The sequence below is a fragment of the Acanthaster planci genome, linkage group LG02, assembly GCF_054643075.1.
Source record: "Acanthaster planci isolate LZ-2023a linkage group LG02, COTS_SCS, whole genome shotgun sequence".
In the NCBI taxonomy this organism is placed as follows: domain Eukaryota; kingdom Metazoa; phylum Echinodermata; class Asteroidea; order Valvatida; family Acanthasteridae; genus Acanthaster; species Acanthaster planci.
Window position 1 is genome coordinate 18,788,233 of NC_141778.1, and position 27,218 is coordinate 18,815,450.

At 39.9% G+C, this 27,218-nt stretch overlaps 2 protein-coding genes across 4 annotated transcripts in view; both read left to right on the forward strand.

The window, feature by feature from the left end:
* The first annotated feature begins 614 nt into the window (after positions 1-614).
* On the forward strand, positions 615-12,128 carry LOC110979810 (alpha-N-acetylgalactosaminidase-like). The gene is made up of 8 exons (XM_022235883.2): positions 615-771; positions 4,624-4,817; positions 5,187-5,361; positions 6,056-6,233; positions 6,833-6,912; positions 8,011-8,172; positions 9,208-9,405; positions 10,060-12,128. The coding sequence occupies exons 2-8, from the start codon at positions 4,657-4,659 to the stop codon at positions 10,330-10,332; spliced, it is 1,227 nt and encodes a 408-aa protein (XP_022091575.2). The 5' UTR covers positions 615-771; positions 4,624-4,656; the 3' UTR covers positions 10,333-12,128.
* A 324-nt stretch (positions 12,129-12,452) lies between these two features.
* The window catches only part of dis3 (DIS3 homolog, exosome endoribonuclease and 3'-5' exoribonuclease), a 40,683-nt gene continuing 25,917 nt past the window's right edge, over positions 12,453-27,218 (forward strand). Inside the window, exons 1-19 of one of the 3 annotated variants that reach the window (XR_015424573.1) lie at positions 12,453-12,792; positions 13,629-13,691; positions 13,852-13,946; positions 14,357-14,577; positions 15,295-15,383; positions 16,258-16,431; positions 16,821-16,976; positions 17,835-17,951; positions 18,460-18,597; positions 19,076-19,222; positions 19,571-19,687; positions 20,365-20,466; positions 20,734-20,883; positions 21,073-21,200; positions 22,361-22,447; positions 22,814-22,970; positions 23,580-23,800; positions 24,610-24,700; positions 25,851-25,957. Coding sequence is in view for 2 of the 3 variants with exons in the window: in XM_022235829.2 (XP_022091521.2) it covers positions 12,574-12,792; positions 13,629-13,691; positions 13,852-13,946; positions 14,357-14,577; positions 15,295-15,383; positions 16,258-16,431; positions 16,821-16,976; positions 17,835-17,951; positions 18,460-18,597; positions 19,076-19,222; positions 19,571-19,687; positions 20,365-20,466; positions 20,734-20,883; positions 21,073-21,200; positions 22,361-22,447; positions 22,814-22,970; positions 23,580-23,800; positions 24,610-24,700; positions 25,880-25,957 (2,550 nt within the window). In the remaining variant the exon portion in view is untranslated. The remainder of the gene's footprint in view (positions 12,793-13,628; positions 13,692-13,851; positions 13,947-14,356; positions 14,578-15,294; positions 15,384-16,257; positions 16,432-16,820; positions 16,977-17,834; positions 17,952-18,459; positions 18,598-19,075; positions 19,223-19,570; positions 19,688-20,364; positions 20,467-20,733; positions 20,884-21,072; positions 21,201-22,360; positions 22,448-22,813; positions 22,971-23,579; positions 23,801-24,609; positions 24,701-25,850; positions 25,958-27,218) is intronic. The other 2 variants (XM_022235829.2, XM_087133794.1) reach the window with 2 other exon arrangements.

Here is a 27,218-nt window from a genome sequence, read left to right on the forward strand (position 1 = left end):
CCGCGCGGCCTATGGGTGCACTGAACCAATTCAAGCTCCATTGAAAATAGTGTAAAATCAACCAAGTTTGGAGCCCCATGGCAGGCAACTGAAGTCCCTGAGGCCTCTCAAACAAAAAACAATGTGTTGTGTGGTCCTTCAGATTTCATTTGATTTTCAATTTTTAGCAGGTTAACCAATGAACTTTTTAATCATCCGCCCAAAACAAACTCACCCCCCAAAAAGTGAATGTTGCCAAGCCCTCCCAGCGGCCATTTTTCAAATGACATCCCTCATCTTCGGCGGGCTCTTCTGACTAATTTTTAATCCCATTTTTGTCTGCTCTGCCCCTAGATGGGTGCTCCTGAATCTACAGAGATGATCCTGGGCCATATTGACACAATCCCAACATTTCTTGGCCAAAATAGACCCCTCTTTTTGAAACAATCTCGGCGGGGTTACTTTTTGTGGCGGAGAATTTTCCTTGAATTGGGACACTGCACCCCTGAACTGTCTTTGATTATGGTCCCTGATCGTGAAGTGAAATCATGTGACAACTCACGGGTTCATGGCTTACATAAGATTGAGAACGTGTACGTGATTGGGGGTAAAATGCCAGTTTCCTAACTCCTAGCCAATAGGAATTTACGTAAAATAAACTATGATAGACGGTTTGCAGCACACGAAAGAATCGTCTGCATCGTGGAATCTACGGTTACAAACGTAACAGGAAAACAGGTTAAGACAGGAACCAGGCTTGTTTCTACTTTTTGGAAATTGGAATTGGACCAGGTGAGATTTGTTTTTGGTGGATTATAGCCCCCATTGATGTGCATTTATTAAGGCTAGCCTATGTTAGTTGTTTCTTGCTTTTTCCCGTTTCAAATTCCAAGCAACTTAGCATAGTCGTCCGACATGTCCGAGTAAAAAAATCATGGGCTGATGGAGGTAGAGCTACATGTAGAACTTAGAAGTAACATGAGTAAGCTAGGCTTTGACCCTAAACATTTGGAGTGGACAGATGTTTTATTATTTGTCCAGATGTTTAAACGTTTAGACAAATGTTTAAAAAGGGTGTAAGCTACATGTACATGGGACAGAATTTGTCCATGTTGGCCCACTCGCTTACATCATTGCAAGTTAAATGTAACTACATGTAGTTTAGGCCTACATCATACATGCCAACTTGTGTTGCCTGTAGTTTGGTGATGATGAATCCATTCAGCATAGGCATGATAGGCCTAGGCCTGTTAGTTATTACGAGGCCTAGCTTTATAGTTTGAGCCCATACTCAGACTAAGAATGTGACGGACGCATATTTGACTTTTCTGCCACAGCTTACAAATGCTTATTTATAGCCTAGCTGGAGTTTATTTTTGTTGAACGGTAAATGATAAGTAACCCTGTGAATATTTCCAAGACCTAAAGTTTTGGCAAGGAGGCGGATACCGAACACAGGACAAACCGGCTATACAGACACACGGGACATACAGGTAACAGTTCACATGAAATAATGGACTACCGCATCCGTTCAGCATATTAGTACCATTGTGACCACACCAAGGGCACCATACTGTCCTTATACCAGCCAACAACCACGACATGAATCTGCACATGTGGGCCTTAACCCCGATACAGGTCAGCTAACTGTACCCGACCTCCACAAAGACTACATGTAACACACATGCACAAAATTATGTAGGGCAGTTACAGGGCAAAGAGCAACTTCTTCTGTACCAACTAGCCTGAAAGGTCTGTACGGAATGAAATGAGCACCGGCTTGTGGCCAGGTGCGAGCATACAAAATGTGAAATCAGTGAACACCAGCAAGGAATCCTGAATGCGATTCTGTCAGTCAGCAGTAAATTCACCTACCCGCATGAACCCCAAAATGCACACAACATAGCTGCCTTAACCCCTTGATGCTGGGACTTTCTTCTGAAAGCCGACTCCGAGAATTCCAGCCTCGCTTGGCCACGAAGGCCACCTGCCAAACCGCAAATTCTCGGTTTGTGGCCCAGGGTGCTCTGCACGCTTTGAATTACATGGTGAAAAGGCTGATTGTTCGGTGGCATGCGGCTCTACTCACGCTTCCACATTCCCATTGCCTCTTTTCAAAGTGGGAACTATTGTGAAGCTGGTGATTATGATGCAAATTTGGCCTTTTCATTTCTTGGCAACACACAAAGGCCAATCACCATATATACAAGAGCCAGGGTATGCTTTCTTTCACGGTGTTCGCTCGAGTGTGGGCCGAGAATAATAGCTGAAAAGCGGGCTGAGGGATCTCAATTTTTACGGTGGCTCTTACCGCTTCCCTGTGCGAAGGGGTTAAATAATAGTTCTTCATAATGAGTCTCACAAATGTGAGGTAAAGAGCCCAAAATGCGTACAAGGAGCGGCAATGTAATGGGAGTTCGTTCTTCAAAGCGGTCGCGCCGGCAACCTTCTAACAACTTTGAAAGTCCTTAGTTGGGTCAGCATAACCATGAAATTTATGATAAAACCCTACCCCCGCCACATAAGTGGCAATGGTGGATGGCGCAAAACCCCACAGGGAAAGCCAAGCAATAAACTCCCAAATCACACTAGGTTGTACTGGCGATAAAAGAGCCGTTTGCTGACTTGTGAATTCACAAAAAACATCCTAACCTGTGGCATAAGTCTTGTTACTTGTAGGCACTGAGGTAGGCTCTATCATGTTCCCTATATTCTTTCTTACTTACTTCTTCATTTGACACTACCATTAGCAATTTGTTTTAGTTGAGGTTGACATGGCAACTGAACACACCCAGTGAACATTCCCGACTTAATGATGCACATTTACCACTACAAATGTTTGACTGGTTTCATGTTGACATTGTCATTGTGAGTTTGTATATTGCAAGACAAATTTCAGACCCAAGGTACATGTAATTTCACTTTTCATTTTCAGACATTTCCCCTCATAGAACAAAATATACCCCCAGAGCCACAGATCACAAAAAGACTTCCAAGTGAAATATCCTGCATTTCAACTTAGAATTTGATTTAAAACATGATTGAAAGGAAGATGTTGGGACTTTCTGATTGGAAGGGAAAAAATGCAGTTCACTAGCTACATGTAGGCCAGGTTGAGATTGAGATTCACGACAATTCTGAATTCAAAAGTCAAACTTGATCAAGAGGCACACCCAGGTTTTGGTCAAGGGGAGTTTATCCCCAAAATAGCTTATGATGCTCTCAGAGCCAGTGGCTTAATGTGTTTTAGATGTACGTGTATATTGTATCTTTTTTCAGGAAGTAAAAAAAAACATTGAAAATGTGGGGTCTTTTAGAAAAGTCCCTGAGGGGACCCCCCTTGTGGGTGACTGAACTTGCAGGCTTTGCATGATGAATAACAACATTTCTTTATTCCAGTTTCCTCTTGAAATTGATATTACACTGTCGTGCAGACTGGTTTTGAATAGTTTACAGCAATATTTGGATTCTTGGGAGAACATGAAAGACATACCAATGTATACGTGTACATGCACATGCACGTATAGATTTTGCACGTATAGATTTTGCCCTTTACACACTGATGTAAACATATCGTTCATATGTTTGCATGAAAAACAATGCCTAAATGCTGGCAATAAATTTAGCAAATAGAATAAATCCTGAAGGACGCTGTTTAAGGTACAAAGGTAGACAACCAATCACCAGCAAACAGTACGATGAATATTCTTCATCTTTAAACTGTTCTGCCTTGCACGTCATATCATTAGACACCTCTGAGTCCAAAGCCAAAAGTCGCCGTTATTTTGGGGTTCTGCATTGGTAGCGTGTAAAATCTTGGCATATTGCTGTCATCTGTTACTCTCCCCTCCCCCCCATGGTCCTCCCCAGGTCTTGTGTCATGGGGTAATACATTTTCAAGACAAAATGTAGGAATTTTTATCACTCTTAAATATTTTAACATCGACAAAGTAATGGGAAAATGTCCATTTTTTTTTCACACACACTACCCACGCACTTGGACTTATTAGGTCAGTTGGGAGAGGGACTGTTTTTAGATGTATTTGAACTAAATACTCTATCATCTCATCCCATCAGTACCAACAACTTGACACTGTATTAATGACCAATTTTGATAAACCTAATATTAAAATTGCCCTATGTGATTCAGAACATTTTCACTTGAAGAAAAAGTTGTCGTGCTGGGGAATTGTATGTAAATATGCCTTATTGATCTCTTCATGCAGTACTTTGTGAGAGCATTTTTTTTTCAAGTTCTCCATGTTTCCTTCTTGGAGGCCGTTTCTTGAGGCACAAATTATGGGAGCCACTTAACACCTATTAGTGATGACCATTACCCCACTGGTTTTGATTCACCTGTTATGTTTTTGAAATGGGCAATTTCAGCATTTACCCTTGTTTCCAAGAACAAGTTGTAGGTAACCTATGGCCTTTGTGAGAAATTGTTTTGCTTAATACAGGAATATTAATGCCATCAGTTGCCCTAAGCAACTTTAAAGGTGGACATTTAAAAGATAACTTATAAACAAAACTTCAGTTTTAAATTATAATTGAAAACTAAATGGAACCATGCCTCCACATAGATATTTAAATGTGAAAAGATGCAATTAATTCCCACAGGTGTTGTTTTCTTGACACATTTAGGCTTTGAGTCGGTTGGCAAGTTCTTGCCTCAAGATGAACCTTCTGACGGCAGCGTTTTTACTACTGCTGGGAATAGCTGGGTCTGTTGAAGCCTCCCACAATGGTCTGGCTCTGACTCCGCCCTTGGGCTGGAATTCCTGGGAGAGATTCCGCTGTAATATAGACTGTGATGTAGACCCAGAGAATTGTATCAGGTAGCTGTGGGATAATTGAGTGATTTCAAATAATGGTGAAGTTCTTCATAGGGCATATAGACACCTGTGATCGGGAATTTTGATATGTGTGACATAGATCAGTTAACTATGCATCCAGAAGAGATTGGGAGAAAGCTGGAAAAAGAACGACACATTTTAGAGAAGAGATTTCAAGTTGATCCTGAGTAAAACATTTTATAATTTATTATTACACAAAAATGAACACAATGAACACAAAAATTTCACGATATGGAATCAAATCCAAAAGGGGAAACTTAAAAAATTTCTCTGGGGCAAGGTTAATATGCCAGGTACATGTAGGCCTTAAAGGTGTTTCCACCATATGTCAAATTTCTCTTTTTTTCCCAGTGAGAGACTATATGCAGAGATGGCCAAGGTGATTGCTACTGAAGGCTACAAAGAAGCCGGCTATGAATATATCTGCATGGATGACTGCTGGATGTCAAAAACACGTGATAAAGATGGACGACTACAACCAGACCCCAAAAGGTTCCCTAACGGACTGAAGGCACTAGCTGACTACGTGAGTGACTGGGCCTGACAAGCTTATTTTCTTGTTATTCAGACTTCACATTTCACTCCTCATACGTTATCCTCTTATTCCAGTTGTGCCTGTTTTACTTTGAAATATCAGTATGTGAAATTAAGCCCAAAAAAGTGGTTAGTAAAAACTTAATGCGGTAATGGCACAATCAGTTTTGCTCCATCATCGGCAGTTAATGAGACATATACCAAGGTCACATGAACACAGACTCACAGTTTATTACATCACAGAAACTAGAGTGTAAACATGGATGGGATATTCATTTTGGGGCCTTGACCTTTACATTTCCTGGACATTTTGTCCAACCGCATATGCTTTTGGTCAGACATAAATGGTCAGTAACCGGTCTTAATGTCACACTCTGGGATATTAATTGAGGGAAGTAAATGCACATAAGCTCATGGGGGTTGTTACCAGTTCTGCAATTTTTCATCCAGTCAGATTTACAGAAAGAAGATATAAATTTCTTTCTACTCAAGCTGTGGAGTGTAGAAACCACCTTAAACTGCAAAACTGTCATTAAAATGAGAACTTTTCTTGGATTAATTTGGTACTCACTTGTAATTTTGTATGTCTTCTGTGAATTGTTTACTGAATACCGAACAATACAGAGCTTTCATGCATTGAGAAGTTTTTGTGTTTCCTCTGCATAATACATGTATATGTACCACAGATCCATTCCCTGGGTTTGAAGTTCGGGCTGTACCAATCAATGGGGCTCTTCACCTGTGAGAAATACCCTGGCATCTGGGGCCATATTGACATTGATGTCCAGACGTATGCAGAATGGGGCATAGATCTGGTCAAGATGGATGCCTGTTGGAATCTTGGCAAGGAGAAGATGGGAGAAGGTACATGTCTTTAAAAAAGCAGGATTTAACATCCTGTGCCAAAACTTTAAGGTCATTTCCAAGGGGTGAGATTTGTCAGGATTTTTCCTGATTTAAGGAATTTTCATCAGGATTTTCTTGACCTTTCCAACGAGCTCTTTTCAAATCTGGAAAATCCTGAGGTTTATGATGAAGGTGTTTTTATGCATTCAAACACAAGAAATAGGCATTCAAAGGGGTTCCTTTGGGCAAACACAAATGTATACCATGGACCCTACATGTATGCTGCCATGGGGCACTTAAAACTTCTGGGGATTATGTCACGGATATTTCATTTTCTTCCAATGTCACCCCTGCATTTCAGAAGTAGTATAAGCAAAAGATTAATGGTTTTATTTTCCACATGATGAATGTTTTCATGTCGATGCAATAGTAGAAAATGAACTCTATCAGGAGCCAATTAGAAACTGTTCTCTGTTTTTGCGGAAATAGATTTTACATCTATTATTTTATTTTATCATTTTGTTATTTATTATTTTATTAAGATAAAATATGCCAAAGAGTGTATTACATGAAACCATGACTTGTTTGAACACCTGCTGTGCATTTCTTATTTGCAGGGTACATTAATATGTCTAAGGCTCTTGACCACAGTGGAAGGCCCATCCTCTTCTCATGTGAGTGGGCACACGAAGCTAGTGTAAGTGCATAGTCTACCTTTGTAAGACCGGATTAAAACATTTACAACAATGATTGATGAGGGTGCAGTCGTGAAGACACGTAGACTAATCTGAGGCTGTGTCCGAAATGGGCTTCCAGAGCTACGGCTAGGTCTATTGTCTACGGGTCCCCACGCATTTCCAATGGAGTGAAGACCTAGACCTAGCTCTAGACAAGAGATTCGGATGCAGCCTTAGTAGACGCCAGTACTGTGATGGCATCAGAATCGTGCACATGCACCTGCTTCATGAATGTGGTGAGACTGCAGTGACGGTTTCTACTTTTGGTTGCTAAACCTATATCACTCCCTTCTTGGGATTCGACATTACTTTCATTTCATCCGAAGTTCCTTTTGAAATTAAGACTTAAGCTGGAGAAATATAAAGTTCAAAGAGGGACCAAGCTGTGGGACTGGAAAGCTTAATATTTGGGCCAATTCACACTTTCATTTCACACCATTTCACACTTTGTATTAACCCTAACTCCCTAGGGTGTGTGTGAAACAGTATTAAAATTGGAGGATGTGGGACTGTTAGGCTGTTGCTATGTAATGAATCCAATTTTCTTTCAATTAAGAGGGAAAGACCCATTATCTATTCATCCAACTCTCGCTCTGCCAAATACCTCAACAATTGCAATTTATTTCAGTGTTCAGAGTAGAACCCAGTGATTTTGTGCAAAAGTAACCCCCCTCCCCCACTGAGGGGTCAGAGAGGCAGGCAGGGCTGACACTAAAGTGTCTCTTGCCGCCATGTACCCAGCTCCTACCAAATGACCCTATTAAGTTGATACATTTTGAAATAGTAGTTACTGTGATGTGCATGACACGCCTTGAATGCAGATAACAACATGCGGTGCATTGGCATTAGAGGGTACTGCTGTGATGCATCAAGGTGCCCTCTGTTGCTCATGCACGAGGCTCTTAGCCATCTTTAAAGTACTAACAGGTTCACTGGAATCAAACCTTTAACCTGACCTTGTGTTAAGCTACTAGCTCATGTCATTCAGTTAAAACAATGAAACTATTTTGATCCTTCTGATTTGAATTCACAGTTTTGTGTCCTGTTGTTCTCTGCAGCCCAACTTTACCGAGATCGCAGAATATTGCAATTCATTCAGAGACTACGGAGACATCCAGGATGACTGGAACGTTGTTCTGCACGTGATTGACTGGTTTGCTGAGCATCAGGCTGTGCTTTACAATGCATCTGGACCCGGCGGCTACAATGATGCTGACTTTGTAAGAATTTTGTTCACACAATATTCAGAAGTAGTGGAAGGGCTTGAATCCGATAATATTTGCAATCAAGTTTAGACTTCACTGTCGGTTTAGATTGTGAAATCAAATGTCTGAATCAAATGATGAGAGCTTTCGTTGCAAGAGAACAAAATACTTCCTTTTGCCAAACTAGTCCAGAGATTAGAAAAAAATGGCCAGCAAGGATCAGCATTTATAAAGTCCAACTTTGTATCAGATCACGGTTGTGGCTTGTTGTTCTAAAAAGTTGGTATTTTTGGACAAAATAATTGTACTGGTTATATGAAAGATTTGTTGTGGAATTACAGCATTCGCAAGTGATATCTTATAGAGTATGCACGCTCTTGCATGGCATAGCATTTGATTTTAGAAACCAGGAGGGCGGAAACCAGAGAGTCCAAGACTCAATTTTTTTTCATGTAGACGACCAGAGTCAGAATTATCTATTTTGTCCCATCACTAATAAAATAATCTGTGTGTTCTTCAATAATGGCACCATCACTTGTTGTGGAATCTTTAGCTGTAAGCTGTAAAAAAATGCTTCAAATTTTAAATCTTTTTGGGTCCAAAACTTTAAATTGTTCAAATCAGAACATAGTATGCTTGAAATAGACTTGCTTCCAAGTTTCATATAATTTTTTTCAACTCCACAACCCAAACTTTGAAACTAACACGTTTGCAAGATTTTGACGTGGACTTCTTTTCATCATCATAATTCATTTATTTCAATAGATTTTTCCTAGGTTTTTTGTGAAGTTTATGACATTGCTAATGTTACTTGCATCGTGTTGTTGGGGCATGATCTCTACCTACATTTCATGTGGTGATTTGGGTTTGTGGCTTCCAACAAAGGCCCACTGAAAAAAAGAGATTTTGATACATGGGAAATAAAGTCCATATAGGGCTTAGTAGCCGAGTTGAGCTGATGGTTTGGTGTGTGTTCCGGAGGTCACATGTTCAAATTCTACCCAATCAATTACGTTCTCCAGGGACTTACTGTTTTCTGCTTTGGTTCAGATCATAGCGGGTGATTTCTCCTTGAGCACAACTCAAGCCAAGTCGCAGTTTGCCATGTGGACCATGATCACCTCCCAGCTCTTCCTGTCCAGCGACCTGCGGACCCTGGATCCCCAGGCCAAAGCAATAGTTCTGAACAAAGAGGTCCTTGCAGTCAATCAGGATAAGTTGGGCAAGATGGGTCAGCGGATATACAAGGTTGGTATATTTCTCATGCAGTTAAGAATCTATTTCCATGCATACCAGGGTAAATCCTTCTTGGACGAGTGGTACTAATGTTTGCCAACTTCTGTCAGATTTATGTATTGTAAATCCAGGGTTGGCAGTGTTTTCATGCATCCAAGATGTGGTGTGGATAAGTTCTCTCAAGTTACTTATAAATCACTTTCAAAAGTCAATCACATGCTCACTCCCCAAGGAAGTCACAAACTATCCAAATGCATTGTGACAAATGCAAAGGTTGTAGTTCAGATACCCTGTTGTAACTGTGCAGACTCCTGATCGGGCTAGAGGTCAGTGTTGGTGGCCTCGAGGCCGATTTTTATGGCCTCGACCTCGGAGGGCGTGGCCTCAGTCTTGGCCTCGGCCTCGGAGGTTGTGGCCTTGACTACAACACTGAAAGCACAAGGACAGCTACATACTTTGTCATTCCAAACAATACAATGGAAACTTGGCATACACCCAACCCAATGTGCACATCAAGTAAACAAGACAGTCACTTGGTAAAGAGTAATCATAAACTTGAAAGTACTTGCCGTAATTGTATTTGCTAAAGCCACAGTTATGCCCACGGCCTTTGTCACTTCAAACTTAATTTTTTTCTGATGTTTGAAATTGTCGTTGCGGTTGCAGGACTCAACATTTGAAATCTGGACCAAGGAACTAATCAACCATTCCTACGCAGCAGTTTTGTTCAGCCGGGCCACCGACATGCCCCACAACCACACTGTCACCATGAAAGAGCTAGGCTTTCCTGATCCTATGGGCTACTCTGTACGTGACCTGTTTGCCAGCAAAGACCTGGGGTTCTTCAAGCCGTCCACTCCACTGAGCTTCATGGTGGATCCCAGTGGGGTGGTACTAATCAGAGCTACGCCAACGAATGCAATGAGGAAAAGACCCTAGGAAAATACCCAAGAAACACCGAAAATGTTTGGTTGAAAAAAAAGAGAGTAAACTACCGGGCAGTTTTTGGTAGCTTAGAATTTTGAATTTCATTGGTAACGAATCAGTAAGCGTACAATGTTTCTACAGCCAGATATTGATTAAAAGTAAAACTGTAGCAGTTGATACTTACCGAGCATGTAAACTTATAATTTGTGCTAATTGTTTTTAATTTGAAAAAGAAGTGAAAAATTACAAAATACTCCGGGTGATCTCTAGATTATGTAAAAAATTTGGAAGTTTTGTTTCCATATAGGAAAGTCTCAATCAGGATTTCAATTTGCATTTCCCAAATTATTTGATTACAAGTCTATCATATACATGTATATATCGTGGATATTATGGTAATTTTTTTACAGTTCAGTACTGTATGGATTTTGTGATAAAATCTTTTAGATGAAATCTTTACTTTTTCCACTCACCTGAAATATGATGGTACCTTCCCTTTTGCAAAAGGATATGTGTTGTCTGTGATTGAGGTATTATAATGGGTTTTGTTGCTCTGAAAAGGTACAAGCTTTATCTCTGCCAAAAAAATTAGCGATTCCCTGTCTTTCTTGAATAATCAATGCTGATGTATGTTTCTAGGACTTAGTAATCCATATTTTTGGTCAGTGTTTTGTGTACAATATCTGCTCTTAGACTGTGCAAAATGGGGAGTCGGGGGGGGGGAGACATGCACTGGGAGGCACGCTGCCTCTCTTCAGTCATTTTCAATTTCTTTTTTAGGAATTGAAAGTTCCTGCATTCTGGAAGCATTACTAATGTTATTTCTTGGGGAAGAGGGGAATTGGACAGCCATTTGGGGGAAAAAAGGATCCACTTTTCCACCCTGACCCAAGACTTGGACCACACTCCACTGTGCAAGACGTATAGCAGTATTGGCATACCCAGTATTGCATTAGTGAAGGTACTCTGGGAAATGCTGCTAATTGTGCAGAAGAGCGGAATTGTCTTTATTACTTGGAACTCTTTTTTTTTTTTAAACTGGACAATTTTCCTTAAGATTAGTCCCTGTAAAGCACCTTTCCAAAGACAATTGCTGGACACAATGTGCATTATTTTAAAGACAATGAGAGTCATCTGATCAATTGTTGCTTATCTTTGAGATAACAGTTAAACAAACAAACTGATTGTTTTAATCCTTGCATTTCAGTTGAATTGGCATCAAGTACAACGAAAAACTTGCAAAGACATTCAATTGTCGTACATCTGAAACAATTGTTCATTTTTGAAATAATTTTTGAACAAAGAATCAAATTACGAATATGTTTTTTCAGTATACTGCTGTATTCATCATCACGATTTTTAGATTGTTTTCCAAATAAGCCAGTGTACTGATGATATGTCTCACTTCGTTGTGTACTTTCCTATGGAGCCAATGGGGCCCACAGTGCACTGAGCACCATAGGAAAGTGGACAAGTAAACAAAGTCTGGCGTCATCAGTACACAGGTCTGTCTGTAGCCTCATTGGGATTTTAGCAAACTTGCTTTCTTATCCTGTTATTGTCATCAAAACTGTTGCATACCTCGAATGCTGATGAAAGTTGATGGTGTGGAGGGATAAATCCGGGCACTAGATCATTACCTGTATGTAGTTCTTTATGTAAGTGCCACCCCTCAGAATTGTTTGATAATATACTCTTTTCTACAAATTTGTTATATATTTAAATTATCCCAAAGTGGCATATGAACTTTCTTTACAAAATGAATAATTGGTGAATGAAATTAAAACACACCTCTGAATGATTTGTGATTTTTCATGTCCAGAATGTTTTAATTTCATGCTCTGTGTGAGTGAATTCTATTGTTTAGGAATCGTCTTTTTAACAGAGAATTGGACTTTTAGATTTTCAGCACTGTTAAACTTTAGTTGTGACCTGATACAATAAGCATTACATATCCCTCATGTACAAATGGGTTCTTACAAATAAGTTGCTGACGTACAGCTAATTACAAACAGGTTTGGCAGGATGATCTTTTTTTCAATAGTCAAAAAAGGGTGCTTTCTTCTGTGAGTGTAATTTTGTAAAACTATTTCACGTCAGAAGAGGGCGCTACGTATGAAAACTAGACAGCACACATGTCACCACAAGATGTTGTGTTGCATGTTGAGCTAGCACGAATCTTTCTGGTGATAATTGACAAAACACTTTTAGATTTTTTACACACACAGTTCTTAAAAGCTTTAAGTAGGCACTATGCTGACGTCCAAGAGTTTTGTGAAGAAGACGAAAAAAGGATCAGTTATCAAGGTAGTCAGAGAGCACTATCTTCGCGATGATATTTGGTGCGGTTCCGAGCTGTGTGAAATCTGTTTACAAGAATCACCTATTTTGGAGAGGCATCCGCAAATTGACAGCGATTTGTGTGATTTTCCACACTACGTGCTGCCAGACACCAATGTGCTCTTACATCAGGTAAACCTTACATTTTTTCTGCTACATTTCATTCAAGTTTGCTTTTTACAGTCCCGCAGGGGTGCTTTTACAAGTGTCTTAACTCTTGCTGTTTATACTTGTTTATGATGTTTTTACGGCATTTTGTAAATGTTTCCTTCAAGGCCTATGTATTTTGATTGTTGATTTGTTTTTACTTGCAAAATTGATGAATGAAATGAAGCTACCGGCACATGACCGGCTACCCCTAGCTGTGCAAAGGCTGTGGGGCCGGATGTCTGCCCAACTCCCATGGTTCTGGGGGTAGCTACCGGGTACATAGCTTTAGTATATAACATTTATTCGATTGATCGAGTGAAGGCAGTACGCATATTAATAAGGGCAGATATTTGAGCCTGTTCTCTTTCGGTAGTTCTGTTTTATTAATGTGAAATCACACTGAAATTGCCAAAGGACGATCAGTGCTAGGCGTTATTTTGTAGTGCTTCGTACAAAGCATTCATGATGAAATTATGTGTAAACACAACAATTGTGAATGGACATCTTTGGTAAATGCATGTGTTTATTATTTTAGGGCAAGCCCTAATACCAGACACCTCTCCTATCGTAACATTAGGAAATTCTCTTCAACTGCCAAAAATTTCAAAAATTCTACAGAGATGTGAAAAAGAAGTCAGTAGATTGAACTAGTAAAGATTTCCGAAAAGCAAGGATTCTGTCGTATTTTGTGAGAGTTTATCTTCCCTGTCTTATAAACCTTGAATGTTGTCATGTCAAGTAACTTTGATTGATACTTCCCAAGGTTTTAAACAAACATAACAGAGCCTGCATTGTAAGATATTACATTTTTCTTTCAGATAGACATCTTGGAAGATAATATCATCAAGAATGTTGTTGTGCTTCAGACTGTTCAACAAGAAGTAAGAATTTTGATGCATTCGCGAATGCGGCTAACAATTCATCCATGATTTCTTGCTCTCCATTTAGAGAATCTCCTTAGTTCCTGCAAGAGATTTTGCATAGTTCATGATGTGCGAAACAAGAGAAATAAAGTTCTGTTCGTGATTTTTTTCCCCACAGGCCAAGCACCGTAGTCTTCCCGTCCACAAGAGAATGCGAGATCTCATTGCAAATGCTGACAAGAAGTTCTATGTCTTCACAAATGAACACCACAGGTAACAACAACATACATGTACCTTACTCCTGACAGTGTACTTCGTCTTGTACTTAGAAGGAAAATGGTTACATCAAATTTAAAAGGACTATCTTTTCATAATATTACATTTCCAAAGTTTGAATATATGGGAATGTTTGAGTTAAGTTGTTAAGTTGCCCATTGTGAAAATGAGATGTGTGAGATATGTGACCAAGCACCAGCAGTCACAAGTTCTGGGAGCAACATACACATTGGCTCGAAGGCCCGTGAATAGCAACTACTGGTATTTTCACCAACGTATTAATTACCCTTGTTGACAAGAGAACCATCAGAATATATAAAATTGGAAGGCGTGGTCTTTGAACTTATTTCTTTGGATTCAGACACATATATCAATTTGAAGTTAAAAGAAAATCTTTTTATTTAAAGGGAAACATACTCGGAAAGGAAACCTGGAGAAACACCTAATGATTACAGTGACAGGTTGATCAGACGGGCAGCTAAGTGGTACAAAGATCACTTGCAGCTTGCAAGGAGACAGGAGTCAAAGGTCAGCAGTGGGGAAGACAGAGATGTGTCCATTGTGCTGCTGACGAATGACCTGTCTAATCGGGATAAAGCAAGGGAAGATGGCATGTTGGCGTATACGGGTATGTAGGTGTGAAATTGTCATTATAGAAAGTGGAAATGAAAAGGATGCCAGCTGAGGTTGACTAACTCTTCAAGTTTTGCACATGAGTGTTCTAACCCATTCTCATTGAATTATCGTGATGATAAGAGTTTGAAACTTGATCGGAAAGTTTGCTTTGAATGGTGACGTGTATTTTGAAATGCTTGACATTCCACAACACTTTAACCGTTGCTCCATTTCGTGCTATTGACGTTACATGCAAAATTTGCAGATGCTGAGCTGCTTTGGAAGGTGTAGTGGAACAGGTGTAAGAAAACAAGAAATAAATTAGGAAAGAACCTGATGTAAACCTGTGCATGGGCTTTGCCGTGCAATGTACATATGGCTGGGTATGCTCTAGAATTGGATGTTATGTTATTTTGTCTAGATTGAAAATGTTTTCAACCCATCAACGGTCCATTTTTTCTGGGCCCATCCATGGTATGATCTTTGTTCTGTAACAACACTTGGAAATGAAAGACTTACATGTACGTATAGAAGTAATTGTGGATGGGCACAAAATATTCAATTTTCAAGCAAGTGTTCAATTTTGAGTCAATGTGGGGAGTGTTAGGGCAAGGAGGACTTCGGTTGACACATAAAAATGATATATACATGTTTGTTTACGGCATTTGGGGTAGTTTCACACCTGACGAACTAAATGACCTGATGTACCATTGTCCTTATTGCCTTGTAGTTCATGAGTATGTGAAGTCCCTTACAGCCAAGCCAGAGTTGATTGACAGGTTGGCTCAGATTGCCTCTGCTGAGAGGGAGAGAAAACAGGTGGGTGAACCTGCTGTAGAAAATTCACAGGAATGAGAATTACATCAGATCATTAGTACTACACTGGAGTACTGAAGTGAATACGTCACGCGCACAAGTAGTGTGTAAAAGGCATTAGCACGGAAACCAGCGCGTAAACCAACACACGTGCGTACTCCATTCGTTTGCACTGCACTTTCTGGTTCACAGTGACGTCACATTTCAGTACTCTATTGAGTCTGACACAGTATGTGGTCACTAGTCAGTCACAAGTCATTTCAAGTTAAAAGACGAATCATAGTTTACGAATGCCTTGATTTGCATGTGACTTGACTCTTAACTGGGTGACAGGTGATGGACTGATTAGACCTTCCGAAGGAACAGACTGTAACATTGTAAGCCACACCCCTAGCTTCTACAACATATTTTTCCCGTAGGCTATGTGACATGAGCAGTGTACCGCCATATAAACCCAATTTAGACAGAGCAAATACTGAAACAAAATATCTTCACAGCAGTGTGTTTTTTTTTACCTGAAAAGAGTGTTTTAGTTCAGTTTCCTCCACTATTTTAACTTTGACAACTCCAGTATTGCTAGTAAGGTAACTATGTTCACACCTCACTGTTCCCAGTTCTTCTAAAGTCATCTCAAACTTGGCATCTTTATATTCTCCTGATGATGGACAGAGAGTTCTGTCCAAAGCAAACATTGAGTCTACTGGTTATTTTAAGATCCTGGCTCACTCACAAAAAAGATACATGGTGCTACTGTAAACTTTCATCTTATTGCTACATCCACCATGTAAACCATCAAATCATGTTGTCCATCTGTTGACTCAATCAAGAGGTTCAGTGTCTTTTGTATGTGGTGTGTATGTTTTCTCTTGTGTGGCAGCGAGATGCTGACATCAGTACAGACGGTGGGCGCAAGGTCTTGTTCCCTGAACACATGTCAACATCCCAGCTGCAGTCTGCCATCAAGAAAGGGAAGATCAAGCAAGGAACCTTCCACGCCAGCTCAGAGAATTTCAGGGAGGGACATGTCAGCATTCACGGCGAGGAACAAATGGTGTGTACAAAACAAGTGAAGTCCAGATAGATTGTGAATCAAAGGTTATTTGTCATAAGGGATCTCCATCAAAGCCTTCAATTAAGTTACTCGGGGTCAGACCTTGTATGAGACGAATTGCCCTACTTTTTGAAAGCTGATTTGTTCATTGGTGTTATTTTTATAGAAAATATTAAAGTATTTATCAGTTGCATCGTATCTAACATTATGTATCATTCAAAGGCACTGGTATGTTGTCAATATTCCTGTTTGTCCATTGTATATGGTTAAGTTAATTTCATAGATTTTCTTTATATTAGGAGACAGATATTTAACCCTGTTAGGTCAAAAACTGATCAAATTCTGTTTGATTTTTTAGAATTAGATTTGCTTTGTCTCTTTTGCATTAGATTTTTATCAAGGGCCTGGCCAATCAGAATCGTGCTGTGAATGGAGATGTTGTTGCTATAGAAATCCTACCAAAGCAACAGTGGGCCTGTCCATCCTCGATAGTTGCTGTTGACAATGCCAAAAAAGAGGAAGAAGGCGAGAAGGATTTTGAAGAGGTAAGAGCCTCAGCTGAGTGGATATTCAGCCCAAAGCTTTCAGAGCTGATTTTTTAGTAAAAAATCGACCAAGTTTGCCGACCAATGATTTGGAAGATAGCGGATGTTGTAGACTAATTCAGGGAGATGCCATAACTAATTTGGCACAGCACAAATGCAGGTGTTCTGAAACTTGATGCATACGTGTATTTTAACGAGTCACAGCACTGTTGGTGGAAGAGATATTTAACCACTTTGTGTCGGGGTGCCAGTGCCATCACTTCTGACCCTAACCCCCTAGGGACCATTGAAATCCTGCATAACCTTGTTGGGTTCAGCATGGTTAGGGCTAATGGCTTCTAAATCTTATTGCTGAATTGGTTTATAAGCTGTGACCCCTAGGGCCCAATATCATGGTGCTGCTAAGCACATGAGTTTATGCCAGCAGACATTCTGCGTATTTCATGGAGACCATTTGTAGTAAGCACAGCAAAAGGCACGCTTACCTCGGTGGAAAAAGTTGCTTAACTTATTGACGTAACAATGGAAATCTCTGTACACTTACAAATAGTGAAATTGTGCTTAATATCTCCAAATGTGCAGAACAGTTAGCACAATTTCTAGAACTATAAGACTTAAGATCATTGAACCTAACGGTGCTGAACCCAACAATATCTGACAGCAGTCACTTTCGGTAGAATTTTGTTGCTGAGAGCAGTGAACAAAAGGCCTTTTGTTGCAGCCGTTGGGTGTTGTTTGATTCAGGAGAATGGCAGCACATTTATGATAAGGGTTAGGGTTAATTTTATATGTCAATATGCAGACCTCCCACCACGAGGAATTTTGTTCTCACTGACTTTGGTTTTCTTTGCATTTAAGAATGAGAGCATAAGCAGCCAGCCTACAAACTCTCAGCCATCAGGGAAGGTGGTTGGTATCGTCAAGCGTAACTGGCGGCCGTACTGTGGGGTTCTACAACCATCAAATAACACAGAGGTAGCTATTGAATGCTTTCTTATGAATCATTTCCATCTTTAGCTCAAGGAAATGTTTTGATAATTTAAAAAAATACTGATGTAGCAGCATTTCAGTTGTGGAATATTCTGATATTAGAGAGGCTGCCTGATGTCAGGGGCTTAATATTTGATGATATCCACAATTGAGTAAAATGATTGCGGTCGCACCATGTCTCAATCTCTTTCTTGAGTATTTGTGGTTCTGAGAAGAACCGGGGAATGACTCGACATTTCGAACAGTGTACTCTGTCCGTCTTCAGGAGACTGCTGTCCGAGTTATTCCCCGGTTCTTCTCAGAACCACACATACTCAAGAAAGAGATTGATACATGGTGCGACCGCAATCATTTTACTCGTCTAGTTTCTTTCACCATGAAAATCTTCAAGTCTTATATCCACAAGTGTTGAAAAAGAACTCAACCTACCTTGTGGTGCAGAGATACAACGAATAATACAGTTCTTATGAAGTCACTGATTCTGTGGTGTCAGGGTACCCGACATCTCTTCATGGCAGCAGAGAAGAAGATTCCCAAGATACGCATTGAGACCAGACAAGCAGCTTCTCTACAGGGACAGAGAATCATAGTCAGCATTGACAGCTGGCCTCGAAACTCTAGGTATCCCATGGTAAGTGCTGTCAGTTGATGCGAGCAGTTTGGTGGTGGTAGGGGAGATATTCACATTTCAAGTAGTTCATGGACCTCTCTCATTTTGATATTGTTCGTATGGGCGGCCAAAATTGGCTGATATTATCCCTTGTTGGGGCAAGCTTTGCCCCATTAAAAAATTAAAAATGTACATTTGTGTGTTTTTATTTACATTTAGTAGTAGTAGTCATTGGCTCACATGCCATTGTAACTAGGTTGCCATGAACGATTTGGTTAACAATGGTGAGTAAGCCTTTGTATTATCTTTGCTTTTGGCACAGTAAGATGGCTGCCGGTTGCTTCAGTGACCCATGTGGACTGATTAAGGGTATTGTGAGTCTGGACTTCTGTGTGTGATGTCGGTATTTGAAGGGTGTATTAGAGTAAGGAGTGAAAATGGTTCCTGGTGATGCTTCTCCAGAGGAATCGTTTTCATTTTATGCTCCCGTTTGTTTCAGGGCCACTTTGTGCGTCTTCTGGGTGAGATCGGTGATCGTGACACAGAGAATGAAGTCCTCCTTCTGGAGCATGACGTACCTCACCAGCCGTTCTCAGAGGCGGTACTCAGCTTCCTTCCCAAGATGCCATGGGGAATCACAGAAGAGGTGTGTATTGTCTGGGACCTTGGTTTTGAGGTCTTCTATCTTGGAAACTCTTCCAGGTTTTGCTGTCTCCTAACTAATAGCATGCCTGTGGTAAAATTCTAGTTGTTCTGTAATGAGAATGCTCTGCGTTTCAAAATATTCCAGGCGTTAAATTCCAGTTTTGACGGATCACACTTCACTGTACCCCTGTGTGTGTTTGTGCAGCCCTTAGAAAGCCTACATCTGTTCTTTTTAAGGGACAGTTGGTAATAAATTCTCTGTAAAGACTTTGGGTGGATTAATTATTTTGTCTAGTTGATTGGATTGGTAGCTAACTTTGTTATTACCTCTTGGTTTTGTTTATTGAAGGATGTGAAGGTTCGAGAGGATCTGCGACATCTAGACATCTGCAGTGTGGATCCTCCAGGATGTACAGACATTGATGATGCTCTTCACTGTCGAGAAATCAGCAACGGAAACTTGGAGGTGAGTGATGTTAATTAGTTTCAAGCAAAACAGAGAGTTAGTGCTTAAGCCGCAAAGTAACAGATTTGTGTTGGGACCATCCATTACTCTCAGCATTAGAGGTTTTTCATGGAGTTCAGAGGAGAGTTCTGGGGTTATTTCAAAGAGCTGATTAACAGGGCCTGATCTCATAGTGCTGCTAAGCACACAGAGGCCCTGGGAATATGATAGAGACCGTAAGTGCAGCAAAAGCCACACTTATCTTTGAGGAAAATTTGCTTAACTTAGCGACGTAACAATAGAAATCTCTGTACACTTGCCAATAGTGAATAGTGCTTAAGGTTTGCAAAGCTGTAGTGAGTAAAACTTTTCTGCTAACTGTTAAACACTGCCATGAAATTGGGCCCTAGAGGTTGTGCTTAATAAACTTTCTGTGCTGATCAAAACTCAGCTCAGAACCATCTACATCTGTGCTTTATATTTCTAGCCGTTCCCTACTTTGTTGATTTACTGTGACATGTTTCTCTCAGTCATCAAAGTTGATGGCATTCTTAACTTTTTCCCTATAATTTTGAAATTATGCTAGGAAGATCTAAATATGAAGAGAGAATCGGAATGATTTGCTTCAATACCTCTAGTTCTATAATTTCAAACTTGTGGAAATATTGTTCAACCTTTTGTTTTCCGCCACACTTTAGGTCGGTGTACATATTGCTGATGTTACCCATTTCATCCGGCCAGGCAATGCATTAGATGATGAGGCTTTCAATAGAGGCACGACAGTGTATCTTGTGGACAAGGTAAGACATGCAAAATCTCATATCCATTCAGGAATGACACTTACAGATCACCTACAGCCATTGTGCAAAATGATATATTGTTTGTCTTTTCTTGTAATTGGTTAAATTATTTAGTATCTAACCTCAAAATTTCTGTCAAAACCTCACTGGAAAAGATCACTCCTTGAAAGAGGAAGATGTCATTCCTCCTCGGAAAACTTGAGGGAGCAGTGTTTAAAACTTTAAATTATTCATCTGTATTTAATCTATCTTTTTTTCTGTTCCCAGAGAATTGACATGGTGCCTGAGTTGCTGAGTTCTAATCTCTGCTCATTGAGAGGTAATGAAGTGAGATTTGCCTTCACCTGCATCTGGGAGATGACACCCAAAGCTGAGATAGTCAACACCAGGTTCACCAAAAGCATCATCCGCTCAAGGGTAAATAAAGATGCAGCAATTTCTTTGTTGATGTTGTTCTAGAGGACGAGTGGATTCCATATGCAAATAAACCAGAACCATTTTTGTTTTGTTTTGTTACTTTTTTCTCATTGAGCTAGGAATCCTCAAAATCTCATTCCCTGTGTTTAAGAGAGTTATACATGTATATTGATCTTTGACTTCTGACAGGCTGCGTTTACTTATGAGGAAGCACAGCTAAGGATTGATGACAAGTCTATGAACGACAGCATAACTCTGGGCTTAAGAGGTCTGAACCGGCTGGCCAAGATACTGAAACAGAAGCGTTTGGATAATGGGTAAAGAAATGTTCAGGAAATAACCACACTTTTGATATAATAAAGATGCATTTCAGGGGTAGAACATGGATGGCTGCAGACAATCTTGAAGTTCAGTTTCGTCATAGCTGTCAGGGTTCTCCCCACGTACAAACTTGCTTATCGGGCCCGATACACAATTATTTCTGCCCAATATGCAAAAAACGGGCCGATACCCATTTTTTCATCCCCTGGCTCATGGCTCAGAATTATCTTACATAAGGAGATTGCATGTCCGGAAAATCTAGACCAAAAAGCAGTTCCTGTTTTTTTCCGCGTACATGTACATACTATAGATAGCCTGCGTAGTACATGCATTGTGCACCACGCGTCGGCGGCCACACTGCACACCGTACATGTACATCAGCACCAAACGTTCCTTGTGGCGGTGTCGCTTGAAATCTGAACTTCCGTCATGGGCATTGTACATGCACCCGTGTGCTTGTGTGTTTTCTCTGTGCCGTGTGCTCAATATGCTAGTGGGGCTGCATTTACTAAGGTCAACATTTTTTTACTGCACCATCCGCAGAACTTACATCGACCCCACACACTTTTTTTTTCATGGTGGCAGCCGTAGCCCTGTGTAACAGTATTAATGGCATCCACGACAGGGACAATATTTCCACGCCATGGCTTCACAAAATGTTGGTAAACCACAATGGAAATCCCTCACAGTTTTGAAAAATCCTGGGGAGAACCCTCGCTGTTTTCTCCTGTTTTAATTTTTTCTTGGTTTTTATGTTGGTCTTGTACATGTTCAAAGTATTTCAATTTTCAAATTTTGTCTCAAATGTTTTACAAAGTAGCCAGCTCTGATGTTAATTATTGATGAGTTTGATTTAAATTTTTTTTTGCCTGAACAGTAAAGGTGCATGCAAGCTGTCATGTCACACTGAATATTGAAGCATTGTAAAAGTAAGCACTAGGTTAATACAGGCGATTCACAATAGTGCGCCTCCAAGAGTTTGCCAATCACAACGTGCGAAATCTGTCAACCCTTTCTAAATACGCGCATTGGGTCGACAGATTTTGTTCACTGTGATTGGCCAACGCGTTGCATACTCTTGGAGGCGCACTATTGTGAAACGCCCATATTGGAAAGACTTCAATCATTTATTGTGAATATTTCCTGTGTTTTGCAGGGCACTTGTTTTAGCATCTCCAGAGATTCGCTTCAGCATGGATAGTGAAACACATGATCCCATTGAAGTACAGCAGAAAGAGTTGAGGTGAACTGCCATCCTTGTTACTAGTGTGGATTAAATGTTTGTCGCTCATAATTAATTTGTTTTGTTCGGTTTCTGTCCGTTCCTTCTCGGTCTGCCTGTCTCCCTGGAAAATGAGCACTGTCATTGTGAAGGCTGTTATTACATCACAGGTCAAATGTCAACCCAGTCATAGGTCAAATCACAAGTCAGATTACAAGTCAGGCCACAGATTACAGTGATGAACAGTGCTTTTATAAATGTTCATTTTAGTAGCTTGCAGCTTGAGAGTGTATGAACTTTTTGGGCTCATGATGGACTCAGTTACAACATGGATCAAGACCACCAATTCAGACTAAATGACTGAGCATTTTGATTGTTTTGGACCAGAGAGACCAACTCCATGGTAGAGGAGTTCATGCTGTTGGCCAACATCTCGGTAGCCAAGCAGATCTTTGAGGAGTTCCCACAATGCGCCTGCCTGCGACGCCATCCCACCCCAGCTCCAGCCAGCTATGAACCGGTTATCAAAGCAGCTCTTGCTAAGGTTAGCCCCAATCTGAAGTCGTCGCTCCTGAGAGTATATTGGTCTTAGTTCAGAACTGTCAGAAGGGACTCACCAAAATCTCTGCTGAAGTTACCTCCTTGTACCATTTAATTTCTATGTTTTCCAAATTCTTCACCGGAAAAGAACGGGCTGATTTGGAGAGTTTCTTAACCAGACTCTTGCATGCACCTGGTGCACATGCAAAGACCGTTTCATAATTGACTGTTGTACTTGCTCAGCATCAAATGCAAATAAACCTGTACGTGCATATTGTGCTTTCTCACCCAAGGGACGTTGTTCTTGTCTAACTGCACAGTATCTCTAGTTCCTACAAGAAGCGGAGACTCAATTCTGTTTGCACAGATCACACACTTGCTTGGATACAAATAATAATAATAGTAATAAAAAATCAGATCAGAGGTTAACGCATTCTCAGAGAACAAGAGTCTTGAGTCACTGGGATAGGCCTGAGTAAATTTTTGTGCCTTTGTTGTAACTAAATTAAAGTAACAAAAACAGCATCCGAGACACCATGGAGATGCCAGCAACATATGACCTCTATTTCAAGCAACTGTTTTGAAAAGTCTTTCAAAAATCTCATCATCCTAGGGAGTGAAGTTGGAGGTGGACAATGGCTTTGCCTTAGCCAGGTCTTTAGACAAAGCCGTGCTATCAGATGAACCCTTCTTCAACACACTCCTCCGCATGATGACCACGCGTTGCATGACCCAAGCCCTGTACTTTAGTAGCGGCACCCTTCCCTATGAGGATTTCTTCCATTACGGGTTGGCAGCCCCCATCTATACCCACTTCACCTCACCAATCAGAAGGTAAAACACCAATTTCCCTTGTCTCTTTGAAGAACAAGGCTATTTTACATTATAGATTGTCTTCATTGAAGAATTTATTTTATTGGATACGTTTTGCCCTTCACCGACATATATTTGTTAAGAATCCTGAATGTACAGTTTTTATATAGATGGGTAATTCCAGAAATTAGGGGTCCAAAAGTGTGACATTTTTGTGTCCCTGTTACATCTGACCTTTGTAATTTGACATGGAAATATCATCAGAATTGATTTCAAACGATGACTGTTGTTTGACAGGTAATTTGCAATAAGTCATCACTCTTGGAAATTAGAAAATGTGTTCTAAACTTACAAAATCATGTCATATGTAACAGGGACAGGAAAAAATATGGACCCCTAATTTCTGGAGTTACACATATGTCGATGGAAAACGTTTATCATAAAATTCACTCCCCAATGTAAATTACAGTGTTTGAACCCATTTTGGATGGAAGTTATACAAGATCTTACAAAGAGAAGCTAAATCACTCTGGGTCAGCATTAACTGAAATAACCAAATGTTGAGTCCTCAATCCTTCACCTGTGGGGGGTGATAGATTAATAGGCTTTATCTTTTAATTGGAGTAACCTATGAATAACACTGCCATTACCCATCATGCAGATGAAACATTGCATTTGAAATTGCAAAAATCTTTTTGAGGAAGAAAATATTGATAAAACAGAACTACACAATATACATGTATGTGTCAAAGTTTGCGCCTTACAGTGTTTTGGAACAAATCTGTAATCCTGAAAGCAGAATTTAGAATGTTGGGTTTTATCTTTGGCAGATACTCTGACATCTTGGTCCACCGAGCCTTAGCTGTGGCCATCCATGCTGACCAGTCCTACCCATCACTCTTGGACAAACAGAAAGTGCAGGTAAACTCGTGTTACTTTTAAAGCTGAGTTTTGCCTGAGACAATAATTACTATAGTCATTAATAAGTCTACACTGATCACAGTGGCTTGATATCTTAGTTACTTCATTGAATTATATACATATGGAAGTCTCATATTGGCGATGTGTACTTTTAACATTGTTTCATGATGGTCCTTGATTACAAAAAGAAGTAATAAAATTAGCACAATGTAAGAGTGCTGAAAGTTAAAACAGTTATTTGCCAAAAGGAAGAATAGTTGAAATAATGTTACTGAGATTCGTGGCATTTGTAATTTGGTTCTACGAGTATTGATAAAAATCAAATGACCTGTCATTAAAGCTCATGCACTGACCTAACTATTTGAAACAAGGCACCAGACAAGGTACCATGTGATCTTGTCAGCATTGAATCAGCAGAGAAATGAAAACTTGGTGAAACTTGTCTTTTGTTTAGCAACCATTTGCTAGCAAATAGTATATTAACAGACATTTTTCACGTTGCAAACTATTTGCATAGCAGAAGTATCACCGTTGGTTGGTCGGTTTTTCCATAAAATGTTCACTTGTTCCACTAGTTTTAAGGAGGGTCCTGTTTCATTTTGTATTAACTAGCATTCAAAAGTAGCATTTATTATTTGGTGTTTTGATAGCTACGAGAGACATTTTAACACGTTGTGAGCTACTCTTTTGCCTTTGTATTGATGGCCAGCCATTTACTAGCGACCAGGCAGAAATATGACTGTGACATAGGCAGAACAGACCATATTAGGGTGTCGATTGATTTGCTGGTTTTGAAATAATCTGACAACAACTACTAAAACATGTTTACTGAAATGTTTGCACACTGGTGAAATGCATTCTTTAATTTGGGGTACCGGTATATTTGCAGTTTGTTAAATTTTACATTGTTGGACAACAGAATGCAAAGTTTGGGAATAGAATAATGCTTGAAAAGTGAAATGTAAAAGTGAACTTTGAAAAGTGAACACTACTTCAGTTTTAAAGAATTAGATTGTCAATTGATCTGTATTTGCTGTGCCCATATTGAGAGAGAGGGAGAGAGAAGATATTGTAATGACCAAATTGTAAACTTATTGCAAAGTTGGGTTGGTAGAATCCGAAAACTTTTGTCTCTTTGATGTGGAATTAGTTCCTGACTGTTGGTAATTCTTCTGCCAGACCATGTGTAACCACCTGAATATACGTCACCGCATGGCACAGTATGCAGGCCGGGCGTCAGTAGCTCTTCACACTCAGGTAAGTGCCGTTATGCTTCACAATCACTCTGTAGATCATGAATCTGTAACAGGGAGGATTTCTCGACCTGAGTAAAGTAGTTTTGCCAATGTGATAGAATATAGAAGAATTTGAATTTATTTATTCTTTAAGTGGGACAAAAAAGTTTTCATTGTTATCATAGTGGAATGTTACTTTCAAAAACCTTTTCCATTAAAATTTTAAAATGAAAGGTATATATGAGGTCAAATACTAAGTTAACTTTTTAACGGGCAGTAACGAAGCTTGAACATTAGCCAAACAGATGACAAAAGTTTGGTTTTGGATGTGATGTTGTAGGTCAGTTGAGCTGTGTCATCACAGTTCACCTTGATGGGTGGAAGTCATCAGAAATAATACCAAAAGGCAGCTGCATCTGTAGGGGTTCCGTAGAGATGACCACTCAGGCACTGGTCACTCTCTGTTGGATATTTGTTGCTGGAGCCCGACTCACATTAGACAAACTTATTGTGTCGAAAGGTTGTGATAAGCCCAGTTTAAAATGTTACCAAATTTGTCTTCAAGGTGTCAATCTTCATTTTCTCCCCCAAATCCTTGTGAACTAAATTTCATTTACCCCTGTCCTGGAAATGGGTTCAGAAATATATTGGCCTTGGTTTTGACATTCAATCGGGATGAAAACTTTAAGCATCAGGTGAAGCGGAATTGTAGACTAGTTGGTGTTGGTGGTTGACTCTAACATCCAGACAGAGATTCATCTAGGTTTGAGACACATCACCTGAATATTTATGTCCCACACAGTCAGAACTACTTTTTGTTAACATAATGGGCCGAGCTGTAATATCATGCAGCCTTGTACTGTAGTAGGAAGTTTCCCGTTTTATTGCCACTGACATCATGCGGTTGATCTGGAATGACCTTATTTGTATATCTCCATTGAAATGCTGTTATCTGTAAGTCACCTTGTTCCTTAAGCCTATGCCAAACCCTTCTGATAACATTAATACCCAGAAATCAACCAAGGCATATTTGTTCTCTGTAAATACTGTCTGATAAGGCTGGTTCTAATCGCCATGGGGGTTTGTTGGGGGAGGGGGTTGTTCTTTGTTTAAAAGATGAGTCATATCATTATTTGGATTCTTTCTTATATATATTTTTTTTATCAATAGTTGTCATCCTTGGAATTGCTCCATCAAATCCTGAATTCTAGTACAGTAAGAATAATGTAAAGACAATCATGTGACAGCATCAGCCCCAGCGTGAATGTTCCTAACTTCATTCA